Source organism: Myxocyprinus asiaticus, chromosome 29 (genome assembly GCF_019703515.2).
Source record: "Myxocyprinus asiaticus isolate MX2 ecotype Aquarium Trade chromosome 29, UBuf_Myxa_2, whole genome shotgun sequence".
Taxonomy (NCBI): domain Eukaryota; kingdom Metazoa; phylum Chordata; class Actinopteri; order Cypriniformes; family Catostomidae; genus Myxocyprinus; species Myxocyprinus asiaticus.
In genome coordinates, this window is record NC_059372.1 from 1,139,616 (window position 1) to 1,155,080 (window position 15,465).

At 47.0% G+C, this 15,465-nt stretch overlaps 1 protein-coding gene across 1 annotated transcript in view; it reads left to right on the forward strand.

Annotated features, from left to right (window-relative positions):
• The first annotated feature begins 4,101 nt into the window (after positions 1-4,101).
• LOC127420183 (putative uncharacterized protein DDB_G0282133) overlaps positions 4,102-15,465 on the forward strand; it is a 28,618-nt gene continuing 17,254 nt past the window's right edge. The window contains exons 1-2 of the mRNA XM_051662236.1: positions 4,102-4,201; positions 4,822-4,860. Coding sequence (XP_051518196.1) covers positions 4,102-4,201; positions 4,822-4,860 — 139 coding nt within the window. The remainder of the gene's footprint in view (positions 4,202-4,821; positions 4,861-15,465) is intronic.

The following is a 15,465-nucleotide window of genomic DNA, read 5'->3' on the forward strand; positions in this document are numbered from 1 at the left end:
GCGGAGCAGCAGGAGAATGAGTCTCTGGGATAGCGGATGGAACCACTGGATTGAGTCTCAGGAGGAGGAGCCAGAGTCAACACGGGTTGAGCCTAGGAAGAGCAGGGACTTGAGACTCAGGAGGATGAACTGGAGAGGGCGGGGCTGCGGGAGGCAGAGCCACGGGAGTCGCCGCCGCAAGATGTGCAGGCGGAGTCGTGGAAGACTCAGAGGGCCGAGTCGTCACGGTCATGAGCGCTAGCAGTGACTGGGGAACAACCTCCGTGGTCGTGAGCACTGGCAGTGACTGGGGAACAACCTCCATGATCGTGAGCACTGGCAGTGACTGGGGAACGACCTCCGTGGTCATGGACACAGGCAGTGATAGGGGAACATCCTCCATGGTCGTGGACACTGGCAGTGATTGGGGAGTAGGAGCCCTTCTTCTCCTCTTCCGCTTCCAGACAGCTGTGAGCACAGCTGTGGAAGACTTGGAAGGCGGAGCTGTGGGAGGCTCGATGAAGGAAGGCTCCAGGGCCACCGAGGCTGGGGAGAAAGTGGTTCCATTGATGGGAGCTCGGAGACCATTGGAACCATAGTGCCTCTGGGATTGACAATGCTTGCAACGCTGGCTCGTTGGCCGTGGTAGGCGTGGGCTCGTTGGCTGTGGCAGGCCTGGGGCAAGGAGCCATGGAAGGCACGCTCACCCGGGGGACATTCACTGTAGGGGGAGAATTAATGTCCTCTTCCTCTTCCCCTATAGTAATAAGTGAGCCACATAATTTGAGAGCCAAATCTACACTACCATTTAAAAGTTTGGGGTCACTTGCCTGAAATGTTTCTCATGATCTTAAAAATCTTTTGATCTGAAGGCATATGCTTAAAAGTTTTAAATTAGTTTTGTAGACAAAAATATAATTGTGCCAACATATTAATTTATTTAATTACAAAACTAACATTTTAGTAATCCACACCTCAGTAAGATTTAAAATAATATGTGCCTTAATATGAAATTTTGTCAAAATATTAATGTATCCTAGAAACATGGGATGCTATATTGTATGAGATTTCAAGAAGACAACAGGATTTCTTAATAATAATAATAATAAGGGGGTCTGGGTAGCTCAATGATCCAGGGCGTGCTGAGTGACTCCAGTCAGGCTTTCTAAGCAACCAATTGGCCCGGTTGCTAGGGTGGGTAAAGTCACATTGGGTTAACCTCCTCGTGGTCGCTATAATGTGGTTCGCTCTCGGTGGGGTGTGTGGTGAGTTGTGCATGGATGCCATGGAGAATAGCGTGAAGCCTCCACATGTGCTATGTCTCCACAGTAACATGCTTAACAAGCCACATGATAAGATGCACAGACTGACGGTCTCAGACGTGGAGGCAACTGAGATTCATCCTCCGCCACCCGGATTGAGGCGAGTCACTACACCACCACGAGGACCTAGAGCGCATTGGGAACTGGGCATTCCAAAATGGGGAGAAAATCCAAACAAAAAAACAATAATAATAATAATAATAAGGTAGAGGCTATTTGCACCCCTAATAAAATACTAACAGTGCATCACTGCAGTGTATTTATTTAGAGTCCCACAGACACCCTACACAAGCCCTACCCCTAACCCTAACCCTAACCCTAACCTTCCCTTACAATAATTAACCATGGTTTTACTACAGTAACCATAGCATCATAATGGTATTTTATAGGAACCACAAAATTAACATGGTTACTATGTTAACACCATATTACTGTAGTAACACCATGGTAATTGCATTACAACTATGGCTTATGCCAGACAAAAAAACAAAAAACCATGCTACAATATTACTATAGTAAAACCATGGTTAATTTTACCAGGATCAAACCTTTCTCTCAATTCTCAATTCCTTCATCGTGACCAACTCACTGTGAGGAAATCAACCTTTATATTCATTTGATGTATTATTGTAAGTAGTATTAAAGAAAAATATTAAGAGTGGAGAAAGGTAACAGGATGCGGATTTGAACCCAGGTTGTCTGCATGGAAGAAGCACATCATACTGTTTTTACACACTAAGCCATTGCAGCAACACTTGAAGCCGCAGTTTGTCTTTAATTTCCTTGTTTCCACCAGACTATTTGAGTGCAAATAGCCTCACTGTGGCAGGTGCTATTTCTTCTTCTTCTGCTGTCAATCGTTTCAGAAGATGACGTCACTTACGCTACTGTGGTTGTAGAAACAAGGGCTAACATGGATTTCGAAGGTGCCATTGTAGATGCTATGAAGCCCAATCCATGAACTGCACGTCCTTTCACAATCAGGGCAAGTGAATGCAAGGCTAGGAGATTGCTTTGGTTGGGCCTGTGTCTCTTGGTGTCTGCGAAGACGCAGTGCAGTCCTGTGGGTGTGCTGGTTTTCCAGTTGAGCAATACCGCTTCTGCACGTGGCACTCCATAGCAGCCTGTTGGTGTCAATTTTTTCCAGGTCCCCTGGTGCGATACCAAATTTTTTCAGGATTAACCTTTAAATGATCCTTAAACCGGTGCTTCTGCCCACCAAGTCAAGTCAAATTTATTTGAAAAGCACTTTTCTCAACATGCGTTTCAAAGCAGCTGTACATGAAATTATGCTATAACAGAAAATGAATGAATATAATGCCAGTATTAGTTATTTATGTATAGAACTATTAGTGGTTAAAATTAGTAAACTAAGTAAGTGTTGTGGGTCAATGGCTAAACAAAATGATTTGATATGAACTATAAGTTTTTGTGTTAAAGTCCTTGAAGTCATCCCGAGTTAACGGAGGAAATGCACGTAGATGCACTGTCCTTTGATTTTGGCCAATGAAGGCTTTTATTAGTGGTTAATTCATTTTCTATGTAGTTTAAGAGAGTGTTGTCCCTCCTTTGACCAAGTTGATATAGGTATCATTCAGTGAGGAGCATCGCAGTCCGGCTGGAAGCTTATGGTAGGTCACTTTGGTGAACTCCATCCTGAGCCCATGCTTCAGACAGTGGCTCATGAAGAATCCCATGTCTTTGAGTTTGCATCAATTCATCCTCTGAGAAGTCTGTCTTAGAAGACTGAAGTGAAGTCTGGCTGGCACATGCTGCAGTTGGTCATCATCACTCAGCGACACGGACATAAGGCAGGACTGTAGATGGATCTCTGTGGGCATTGTATAACTGACTGTAGAGAACCTGGTGTGAAAGTCGGTCTGAGGGCATTTGGATGGTGTGTCCGACCCATCGCAGCTGCTGTCTTACCAGAATTCCTTCAGTGCTGCTGATGCTGTTCGTACATTGAAGGATCTCTGTGTGGGGGAGTCTGTCTCGCCATGTGACACCTAGGATTTTCTGGAGACATCTGATGTTAAAAGACTCCAGACTCTTGATGTGTCGCCTGTAGGGGGTCCAAGCTGCTTGAGACAGAGACTGCTTTGTAAACAGCTAAAAAACGTGCAGTTTTTTACAATTTCTTTTTACAGTTTGTCTAATGATGATTCAATGCGCTTTTGGCTGTTCATACTGTAATCTAATTAACAAATCTGTGTGCGGTGTGAACGGAGCCATTGTGTCACGTTTACATCCTCTAATATTCAAACATAATTTTGCTATTGAAATTTGCTGGTCAAATAGTTCTCCAAACTGGATCTTTGGTTCGCTATGAAGGTTCTGCGCCTGCATTTGCATGTGTAAAATTAGAAGTGAATAGAATACAAAGTCTGTTGTGACCACACCTTTTACTGTATACTCTTTATGGTTGTCAGGCAACATAGTAACATGCCGCATCGATGTAGAATGTGTGTTTATCAGCATTTTACAACAGTTTCTAATATTGCTCGTCCAATCAGAATTTGGAGATATCTGTTTTATTTAACTGTGTTTAGTTTGTTGAATTTGGTCTTTCGATGATTCTCTAGAGAGCATTACTGTTTTGACAAGACACAAATGTTTATCTAATTTACATTTAATTTACACATCCAGATCAAATTTGCCAGAAGGACAGAACATAACCTGGAAAGGAGTCAATTACTGTAAACACACACACACACACACACACACACTCACATACAGTAAACTGTGGTCACACAAACAGCATTTGGGCATGAAAGGAGGAGACAAACAAATATAAACAATGAGAAACAGAAGTGTGTTTTTGAAAGATGAGGATCTGCAGTTTGCTCTGATAAATAAAGAACACTCTCACACAGACATCAAACACACGACAACTCAAGGTAAGACCATCAAGATCATGTTCAGTTTATAAACCAGTTTTGTTATTAATATAGTACTAGTAAAGAACAACCATAAACTTGAAATATTGTAATAAAATAATGATTTCAGAATTATTCAAAAGTCACACAATTGCCTAACCAAAATAAAATCTTCTATAAAGTCTATCAAACAAGATAAAATAGATAGAAGTTTCCTTTTAAAGGCATCAAAATCAGTTTTGGTTCAAATTCAAGTGAATCCACTGCACTCACAACAGTGCATGAAATGTGCCAGTGCGCACAGACCAAAAACTTTGCATTTAGTTTAAAAGTCACAAGGATGTTTAAGTTGACGTTTGTGCAAACAAAAAAGACCATTTGTGTTTGATGAACCTCAGCTGATAATTACCTGCAGAAATATCTGTAGTTATATAGATATTATTTCATTAGATTTCTTCACAGTTCTGTGACTTTAATGAGCCTGATATCACGAAGATTAATGAAGTACTGATGAGCTAGAATAACTTATAATTGATATGGTGTCTAACAGGTAATCAGTGTAATGATGAATATTGAACTGATATGATCAGATCTTCTGGAATCAACGGAAGCTTGTTTACTGACACTGATTTTTCCCTCAGAAATGGAGAGAATTACATTTATCTCTCTTCTGCTCACAGGTGAGTGTGTGTTTTTAGTGATGTTTGTTAAGTCAATGATTTTATCAAACCTCTAACAGTCAGAATTAAACGTTCAGTGTTTTAGTGGTCCAGACATAAATGATCTCTCAAATCATGTCATACCTGACAACATCGAATTGTGAAAAATAGGGACATTTTTAGCACAACGCAGACTGCGTAATATGTGTATAGGAAGTGGCAGCACCGGTCAGTAATACCACACTGAAGATGAATAATACCAAGAAATGTATTCAGATGATCCCTTACCACATCCTTGACAGTTTTAGCAATAAATCCTTTTTGAGTTAATGATAATAAAAAGTGTCCTTTCTATATGTTGAGAAATTTTCTGACCCGTGACTTCTAAAAAAAACATATATATTTTTTATGATTTATCTTCTTTATGTATACATCTGTGTTGGTTTATATGTATTTTTATGTTTGTTTTTTGTTTTTTTTTGGTACTTTCTTTTAATTATTTATTGTTTGCTTCACCAGTACTTCTTGTCTTCATGACTGTATTCATATATTGTTGGATCTGTGTAATTTTGTAAATCTTATTGTACATTTAACCTTCTGTTAAAAAAAAGCACAATATGTGGACTTTTCAGACAGTCCCTTACCCACTGTATAAAAAATGTCCAACTATTATCAGTGTTAAATTAACAATCTGGAACAATTTCACCATGAACCCATCCGACCAGCTTTACAGGACAAATCGCGTCCCTTATTGATTAGATACGGGACGTATCATTTCATATTTAAATACAGGTCGATCCCGTATTTTATGGGACGGTTGGCAACTGTAGGGCTTTACTGGTTGTTTAGATCGTGTTACTATCAGAAATAATTAATAACTATTTCTTTAGTTATTCATTAATATTTAAATTAATTAATTGGATCTAACTCATTAAAACCTCATATGGGACTCCAGTAAATGTAGTGTGCTACATTTAGGAGCGGGTTTGGTTATTAGCAATAATTAATAATTATCAAAGATAGTTATTAATTATTAAAATCAATAGAACATTGATGAGAATCAATGTTAGCTTTTTTAATCCTTTAAATCAACAATTATCAAAGATAATTGTTAATTGTTAACATCGATGAAACATTAATTACAATTAACACTAGCTTATTGATCATTCAAATTCAACAATCATCAAAGATACTTATCAATTATCAAAAATCAGTAGAATATTAATAAGGATTAACATTGACGGGGCACCACCCTGGAATCAGGGACTAATAACCGAATATTAAAACAGTCTCAATATTAGATTGTTTTCTTAGGAAAATCAACATCCGAAGAATATCGATTTTCAGGAAAAAAACAATGAATGAAGGTTTGAATCCGAGCACTGACATCCCGTCAGCATGACACAGGCGTATGCAAAACAAACCAAAACACTTCTCTTTGAAATATAAACAAAGTTTATTTATGCAGTAATATCAATTAATAATTAATACAATGCAGTCAATAAACTTCCGACTTACAACTACAAACTAAACAGTGATATGATTAGATATGGAAATAAAATAATCCTATAACACATAAGGTGTGTGTGTGTGTGTGACAGTGTGTGTGTGTGGTTAGTACGAGAGAGAGAGAGAGAATTAAGTGACAGCCCTAAAGCCGATTAGTGGGAGAGAATGCAGCTGTTAGTTTATCACTCAGAGACGTGGTGGATGGCTCGTAAAAGTCCCACGTTCTTTGACTCTTTAATGGATAACTCAGTTTGCCAGTTTCACCCGCAATGGCGAAAATGCACAACAGTCCAGTTTGGTTGGACCACAATACAGCAAAACAAATTCGTGATAATTAATACCCTGAGTATTAATAATGAGCGGACATGGCAGTCAAAACCTTGAAACACAAGAATAACACACTATAATATTCTATCTCTGCCCAGACGTAAACCTCTTACTTGAATCGCATGAGGACACAGGTAGAATGTGTTTTCCTCCGTCCTTTAACTCTGACCCGGTTCCTTGAGGCTCGGGTGATGACAGGAGGCCGTTTCCTCGCTCTGTTGGCAGGCGGTACGGCTGTTGATTCTCGGCGGGCTGGTGGAGAACTCAGAAATGTCGACTTGATTGAAGATGGAAGAGAAATCTTTAATCTCTTCACTTCTGCAGGCAAACGGATGAAGATGTGAATTGCTCGGCGGCCTCCTTCGGATCCGTTAGAGTGTTTGGTTGAACACAGAGTAATCTCAACTCGTCCAGCGAGATGGAGATTGTATGGCCACAGTTTCAAGTCGGACGTTACTTCCTTGTGCCACGAGGTTGCACCAGAGAGCAGCGATGAACTGCGTCTATACAGGACGAACAAAGTTGCTGGAAGCAAATCCCGGAAGCATTTCAGAGGTATTTCAACTTCTGATGATGTCATGTTTGAGGGACGTTCTGTTGTGTACCTCATCCAATAGAAGTTGAGAGTTTGATCCTTTAGTGAGCAAGGCTTCATGGGATTTGTAGTCTGGTTTGAACTCCCTTTGTTTGATTTTAGCGTGATTTTTATCAGTATAATTACGACTTGGAATGTGGGGCTTGAGTTAGGTTTTTACGACAGTATTAGGCCTGCCTTTGTCTTCTATCTGAATACATGAGGCCCAACACAACCCTATCTGGAGGTCTAATACATTCTCATAAACAAAATGTGGATGCGGAAAATCGTCACGGTTACTTGTGTAACCTCCGTTCCCTGATGGAGGGAATGAGACATTGTGTCGATGTAATGACACTAGGGGTCACTCTTGGGAGCCCGAGACACCTCTGGTCTTTGATAAAAGGCAAATGAAAATTGGCGAGTGGTATTTGCATGCCACTTCCCCGGACATACGGGTATAAAAAGAGCTGGTATGCAACCACTCATTCAGGTTTTATGCTGTGGAGCCGATATAAGGTAGTTCAGCATTGTGGCAGGAGGGACACAACGTCTCGTTCCCTCCACCATTCCCTATCTGTCACTCACTCAACGTTGTGCCGATGTAGTGACACTAGGGGTCCCTATACGAAACGCCACAACTGTCTGAACTGTGTTATGTGAACTGGCGGTGTGTGGTGGGCAGACTGCTGTGTGCCTCATACCCAGTACACCAGGTCGACACGTAACCTCCCCCAACATAGTTATGAGTGTCGAACGGCCCTTTTTGGGGACAAGTCGACTACCCAGTGGCCTCTTTTCCCCTTCCTTTTTTCCACTCCCTAAAAAAGAAGGGGGATTATCCGACTGGGCCGCCAGGTCTAGTCGGGGGGTGTCCCTCCCAAGGGGAAGACACCGCAGAGACCACACCTCGCCCTAAGAGAGGGGGGATATTTAAGTGGAAGAATACGTCACATGGTCTTTCCAACCATGTGGAGAGCCTTCAAGGTAGATCCTGCCCAATGGGGGAGGAGTTACTACAAACATGGAGACTGGGGCAGAGGGGCTTTGCCCAAGGAAGACGCAGTTTGCCAAAAGGGAAACGAACTAGCGGAAGATATATATATCGCATGGGGTTAGCCTTACAGGGAACCGCCACATGCGGAGCACCTACCCCAGAACAGGACTCTTAATTAGCACGTGTACTGGGCCGGCAGCGAGTCTCTCTGAAAACTCGACTGCCACAGGGCTCGGAGGAAGTCAACCAGGGAACAAAGTTTGTGAACACTACTGGGAATTAATGGCGCACATCTTCAGCTCCAAGGGAGGGCGGAAGGTGCTATGTGCAAGCGATACACCCGGCCAGCTATCCCAGGCTGCTATCCGCTTGTGTTGCGTGCCACTACCTGGGAAGAAACCGGTTCCACCCGGAGGTTGTAGAACCTTGCAAAGGTGTTGGGTCTTGCCCAGCCCGCTGCTCTGCAAATGTTTGTTAGAGAGGCACCTCTGGCCAGGGCCCAGGAAGCTGCTACACCTCTGGTAGAATGGGCTCGTAGCCCTACCAGGGGCGGCATGTTCTGGGCGAGATATGCTATAGTTATGGCGTCAATGAGCCAGTGGGCGATCCTCTGCTTAGAGACAGTGCTTCCTTTCCACTGTGCACCAAAGCAGACAAAGAGCTGCTCAGAGATTCTAAAGCTCTGCGTGCAATTCAAATAGATGCGTAAAGCGCGCACCGGACACAGCAACAACAGGGCTGGGTCTGCCTCCTCCTGGGGCAGTGCTTGCAGGTTCACCACCTGGTCCCTAAAAGGGGTGGTGGGAACCTTGGGCACATAGCCCGGTTGGGGTCTCAAGATCACATGAGAGTAACCCGGACCGAACTCCAGGCACATTTCGCTGACAGAGAACGTTTGCAGGTCACCTACCCTCTTGATAGAAGTGAGCGCAGTCAGGAGGGCAGTCTTCAAGGAGAGTGCCTTAAGCTCGGCTGACTGCAAAGGCTCAAAGGGGACTCTCTGTAGACCCTGAAGAACTACGGAGAGATCCCATGAGGGAACGAGGCACGGTCTGGAGGCCTCTTAGGAACCTGATGATCAGGTCGTACTTCCCTAAGGACTTACCGTCGACTGCATCGTGGTGTGCTGCTATGGCAGCAACGTACACCTTCAAGGTGGAAGGGGACATCCTCCCTTCCAGCCTCTCCTGCAGGAAGGAAAGCACTGATCTGACTGTGCATCTCTGGGGGTCTTCACGTCAGGAAGAACACCACTTAGCGAACAGACGCCACCTAAAGGCATACAGGCGCCTCATAGAGGGGGCCCTAGCCTGAGTGATCGTGTCTACCACCACAAGTGGTAGACCACTTAGGTCTTCCGCATCCCATCCAGGGGCCAGACATGGAGATTCCAGAGGTCTGGGCGCGGGTGCCAGAGGGTGCCCCGTCCCTGAGAAAGAAGGTCCTTCCTCAGGGGAATTCACCAGGGGGGAGCTGTCGCGAGGAGCGTGAGGTCCGAGAACCACGTCTGGGTGGGCCAGCAGGGTGCTAACAGGACGACCTGCTCCTCGTCCTCCCTGACCTTGCACAGGGTCTGTGCAAGCAGGCTCACTGGGGGAAATGCATATTTGCATAGGTCAGGGGGCCAGCTGTGTGCCAGCACTTCTATGCCGAGGGGAGCCTTGGTGAGGGTGTACCAGAGCGGGCAGTGGGAGGATTCTTGGGAGGCGAACAGGTCCACCTGTGCCCGTCCGAATTGACTCCAAATCAGCTGGACCACCTGAGGGTGGAGTCTCCACTCTCCCCTGAGGGTAACCTGCCGTGACAGCACGTCCGCTGTAGTGTTGAGGTTGCCCGGGATGTGAGTGGCTCGCAGCGACTTGAAGTGCTGCTGACTCCAGAGGAGGAGACGGCGGGCGAGTTGTGACATACAACGAGAGCGCAGACCGCCTTGGCGGTTGACATATGCTACCGTTGCCATGCTGTCTGTCCGAACTAACACGTGCTTGCCCTGGATCAACGGCCGGAACGGGGGCGGCTGTGTGCCACAGCTGGGCACTCAGGGGTGGAAAGGGCACCGCTGGAGTGCCAATCCTGCAAGAAAAAGCCCATGGACGGTAGTCGTGGTGACAACCTTATGCACCGGGTATGTGACCCAGGGAGGAAGGAAGCCTCTCTTTTGCTGAATTGTTAGGTACCGTAACCACTTGGGCATGCGGCGAAATCAAACAAAAAGGCAACAAAAAATTTTCCACCCAGCCCTCCACCGGGGGATGGAGTGGTCTTCCTACCAGCTCCACACGAGTGGGTTCCCTCGTCCCTGGGTCGCCCGTCTCAGGGGCACTTCAAGGACCTCCGTTGGTTCTTCGGCACCGGCTGTGAGATGGGTGGCGTCAGCTTCCTGTGGTGGGCTCCACGCCAGGGCCGGGCCGAAGGGGTGGGCTGCGGCGGAGCCGGTGCAGTCACCACAGGGGGAAACCCTTGGCGACGAGCAGACGGGGTGCGGGATCTTGAGCCGTGCTGGGGCAGGATGTGCCGGATTGCTTCCGTCTGCTGCTTCACCGTCGAGAACTGCTCAGCAAAGTCCTCGATGGTGTCGCCGAATAGGCCCACCTAGGAAATGGGGGCAGCAAGGAACCGTGTCTTGTCAGCCTTGCCCATCTCGACCAGGTTGAGCCAAAGGTGGCGCTCCTGGACCACTAGTGTGACCTTCGTCACCTGGAGAGTGAGGTCAGTCGCCGAGCGCAGTTCCTGCATCAAATCTGGGGCAGTGAGCCTACAGGGCTTGGACGGGAGCTTAGGGCATCCACGGCAGGTGGCGGCGCTCTGCGGGCATAGGTGCACCGCGAGCGTCTTATCCACCGGGGGAATCACCGTATAGCCCCTGGCCACCCAGCCATCAAGGGTAGTGAGAGCGGGGGAACTGCGGAGTCGGGGCCGGGCAGTAAAAAGTGCCTCCCACGACTTCGTCAGCTCCTCATGCACTTCCGGGAAGAATGGCACTGGAGCGGGGTGCGGCTGCTTTGAGCGGCGCCGCGAGCCCAGAAACCAATCACCAAGCCGCAAGGGTTCAGGGGAGAGCAGAGGGTTCCACTCTAACCCAACGCTCGCGGCCGCCCGGGAAAGCATGTCCATCATTTCGGCATCGGCCTGTGACTGGGCGATCGTCCCCGAAGGGGGAAGCCCAGCTGAGGATTCTGCGTCTGACTGGACAAGCCCGCTCTCCGATGCTGCGCTCGAGGGCTCATCATCTTTGCGGGCTCCGAACAAGAAGCCAGACTCGCCGTGAGACGAGCCGGCGAACTCATCCGGAAGTCCGACTGGGGCAGATGAGCGTGCTGGGGAATGGGAGGTCCGCAGGGGGATACCCGGCGGAGACGATCCCATTGGGGTCCCCAAATCGCCCCCAGTGCTAGCCGCACTGGCCTCATACCCGTAGGTAGAAGGACCGAGGCGGGGAGCCGCTTTCTTACGAAAGCAAACCGCGACTGCAATGTTGCCATGATCATGTTCTCGCAGTGAGAACATGAACCATTCACAAATGCTGCCTCCATGTGGGTCGTGCCCAGACATGAAAGACAGCGATCATGACCATCCAAAGTTGAGAGATGACGACCGCAACCAGGAATAACACACAATTGGAAAGGCATCTTTGAAAAGACACGTCTTTAAAAAAACGTTCTGTGTGTGCGCTCTTTTAGAGAAATATATACTCTTTTAGAGGGGAAAAAGGCTCTTTCAGAAAATATACTCTCTAGTTTTTCTGCTGAAGCAGCGTTCTCTGCAGTGCACCAGTGCAGAGGAGGAGAACCTGCTGAAATGCACCGTCAGATCCAGCAGAGGTGAATGAACAGTAATATTCAGCTCAATGAGCATGACCGTTCAGCTCCGAAGAGAAAATCTGAATGAGTGGTTGCATACCAGCTCCTTTTATACCCCTATGTCCGGGGGAGTGGCATGCAAATACCACTCGCCAATTTTCATTGGCCTTTTATCAAATACCAGAGGTGTCTCGGGCTCCTAAGAGTGACCCCTAGTGTCACTACATCGACACAACGTCAAGTGAGTGACAGATAGGGAACGTGAGTTTATTGGGAGAAATTGTAAATCGGGAGTACAGCAGGATGAGGGGTGGAAAAACGGGAGAAACCCGGTAAAATCGGGAGTATTGGCAGGTATGAATCATGTGCATTGTTGAGGAGAGGTGTGCAACATCACCGTTGAAGCAAATATGTTTCCACATCAATATGACATTTCCTTTGATTTTGGGAAATATAAAAGAGCATTAGAAAGGGCATTACTCTCGAGCCCCGTTAATATTGACAGCGACACGTAGCCACAGAGCGACAGGAGACCGTTCATTTTCAATACCAGCTGGTGACGCCCGGCGATAGGAACTGTTGGCGACAGGATGTGGGCGTGTCACAAAGTTGACAAAAGTTTAACTTTATGCAAATGCAGAGCGATGTCGCTCAGCAACTACCAATAGTCACAGTGAAGCTCACGTCGTCCGTCTCCTGTGAGATACTGGAGTCGAGTGCAGGAAAGATGGAGAAGTTAATGTCGTTACTGGCAATATATCTCACCAGTGATCAGATTTTCTAAAGCTATGGCCAATTGTGCAGCTGACCAATAGTAAATGTGTCCTTTGTTGGGCCTAATGTATTCAGATAAGAGACAAAGACAGGCCTACACACAGTCATAAAGCCTGACTGCGGCCTGTAGGAACACTAGAAGCCTCACAGCCACAACAACGGCGCCAACATCAAACAAAGGTAGTCCAAAACAGACTGCAGATCCCACAAAGCCTTGCTCACTTAACACCTATGTGTGAAATTCTGAAGGATCGAACTCTCAACTCCTACCGAGCACGCCATCGGATCAGAAGGAGACTGCTGAGCAATCCACGTCTCACCCATTTGCCTGCAGAAGTGAAGAAAGATTTCTCTTCCTTGTTCAATCGAGTTGATTCCGCTGTTTTCTCCGCCGACCCGCCAAGAATCAGCCACTGTACTGCCCGCTGACAGAGTGAGGAAACGGCCTTCCGTCATCACCCGAACTTTGAGGAACTGAGTCGGAGTCAAACGACGGACGAACACACATTCTACCCACGTCCTCACAGGACTCAAGGGTTTAAGTATTAATGTAACTTACTGTTACCACGAATGAGATCTGCTGTGTTGTTGTCCAACCACGTTGGACTGTTTGTGCATTTCCGCCATAGCGGGTGAGACCGGTATGCTGAGTTTATCCATTAAAGAACCAATGACAGTGGCGGACGGATTACGAGCCATTCACTGCATCTCTGAGTGATAAATCTAATGGTTGCCTTCTCTCCCATGATCGGCTTCGGTGTTGTCACCCTGTTCTCTCTCTCACACTAACCACACACAACACAACCCCTCACAAACATACCCGCACACACATTTGGCGAGCAGATAACTTGGTGATAGAGTCACATTAAATGGGCAGACACCATTAACCAGTCTCTTCGCCCACATTCGCGGCCACATTCTCAGACCGGAAACCTCGCGTGACGTTCTCTCCACGAGAGCCTCGTCCACCATTTTGTGCCCTCCTTCTCTCCATACACACACACACACACACACACACACACACACACATTCCTCTCATGTATTATAGGCTTATTTGCTACCATATCTAATCATGTTACTGTTTAGTTTGTAGTTGGAAGTCGGAAGTTTATTGACTGCATTGTATTGATTATAAATTGATATTACTGCATCAATAAACTTTGTTATACTTTAAAGAGAAGTGTTTGGTATTGTTCTGCATGCACCTGTGCCAAGGGCTGGCAGGGGATGTCAGTGCCTGGATTCAAGCCTTCATTGTTTTCCTTTTCAATGTCGATATTCTCCGGACGTCGACTTTCCTAAGAGAACAATCCTATAGTGAGACTGCTATTCTGTCTGGTCATTAGTCCCTGATTCCAGGGTGGTGCTCTGGTGATATTAATCCTTATTAATATTTGTGGCGGTGGGGGCTTGGTCGAGCGTCCGTCCGGAAAGAGAGAAAGCGGTAAGGGTGCATACACCTGAGCCAGATAATGACTAACACCTGTTTCCAATTGCAGTAACTTGGGGAGAGTGGTATAAAAGGAACCATGCCAGCGGCAAGCGGGAAGAAGAGCTACCTGTCTGAAAAGACAGTGTTGTGTTGAGCTAATGTGTGTGAAGCTGAAAAGCAACTTTGAATTTGTCAATTAAAACATTACCTTTGAGTGGAAGAATCCAGTTCCCTGTGTCCTCCTTTCCCTCCCCACGTGAAGTTCTTTACACTGGTGCTGAAACCTGGGAATAATTGGAGGAAGTAATCCTCATGGAGTCCTTGCCATTGGCTGAAGTCCTCAAGTCCCTTGCCGGCCTGCACCACACCCACCAACAGGCCCTGCTTGAGCTTCGACAAGACCAAGATCGCTGCTTCCACGAGATCCTCCGAGCTCAAGCAGAGGACCGGCAGGCAATCCGGAGCCTCCTCAGCCAGGAGAAAGCCCTGGCTGTGACCCCGGACACAGCAGCCCCCATGCCCCTGCCCATGCTCATGAAGATATGGTGGAAGATGACTCAGAAGACTTCCTCGACTTCTTTGAGTGAACCGCTGAGATCTGAGGTTAGCAGCATGCTCAATGGGTGGGCCGGCTCATTCCTTTGCTGTCCGGGAAAGCTCAACTTGCAGCTCAACAACTGCCGGCGGCTAGTCTCCTAGTTTATAATGACTTAGTTTATAAAAAGACCATCCTGCAGCGGCCCATTTGCCTTCTCTCAATGGCTCCAAGACGCCTGCCGGAAATGGCTGCTGGCAGGGGACCGCGTCATTGAGGGAGCTGTTGATCGGGTGGTGCTGGAGCAGCTGATCTGTTGGCTACCGAAAGGAATGGCAGAATGGGTCCAGTGCCATTGCCCGGCATTGCTGGAGGAAGCTGTTCAACTGGCGGTGGACCATATGATGGTGTACCCAAGGGCGGAAGACCCCTCCCACTCTCTCTCCCCTCCCCCTATGTCTTCCTCAATCTCTTCTCCCTCCCCCCTCCCATCTCACTCTGCTCTCTCTCCACAGCCCAGCCCAGTACCATGAAGGTATGGAATCCCGCTGCCGAAGCCGGCTTCCCGTTCGCAGGGGTTTGTTCCCCCCCAGCGACTTCATTGCCTCACCGCTCTCCCCCTCAGGTGGATGTGCCGACGCAAGTGTGGGCGTAGGGCCTAGGCCAGCCTGCTTGCTG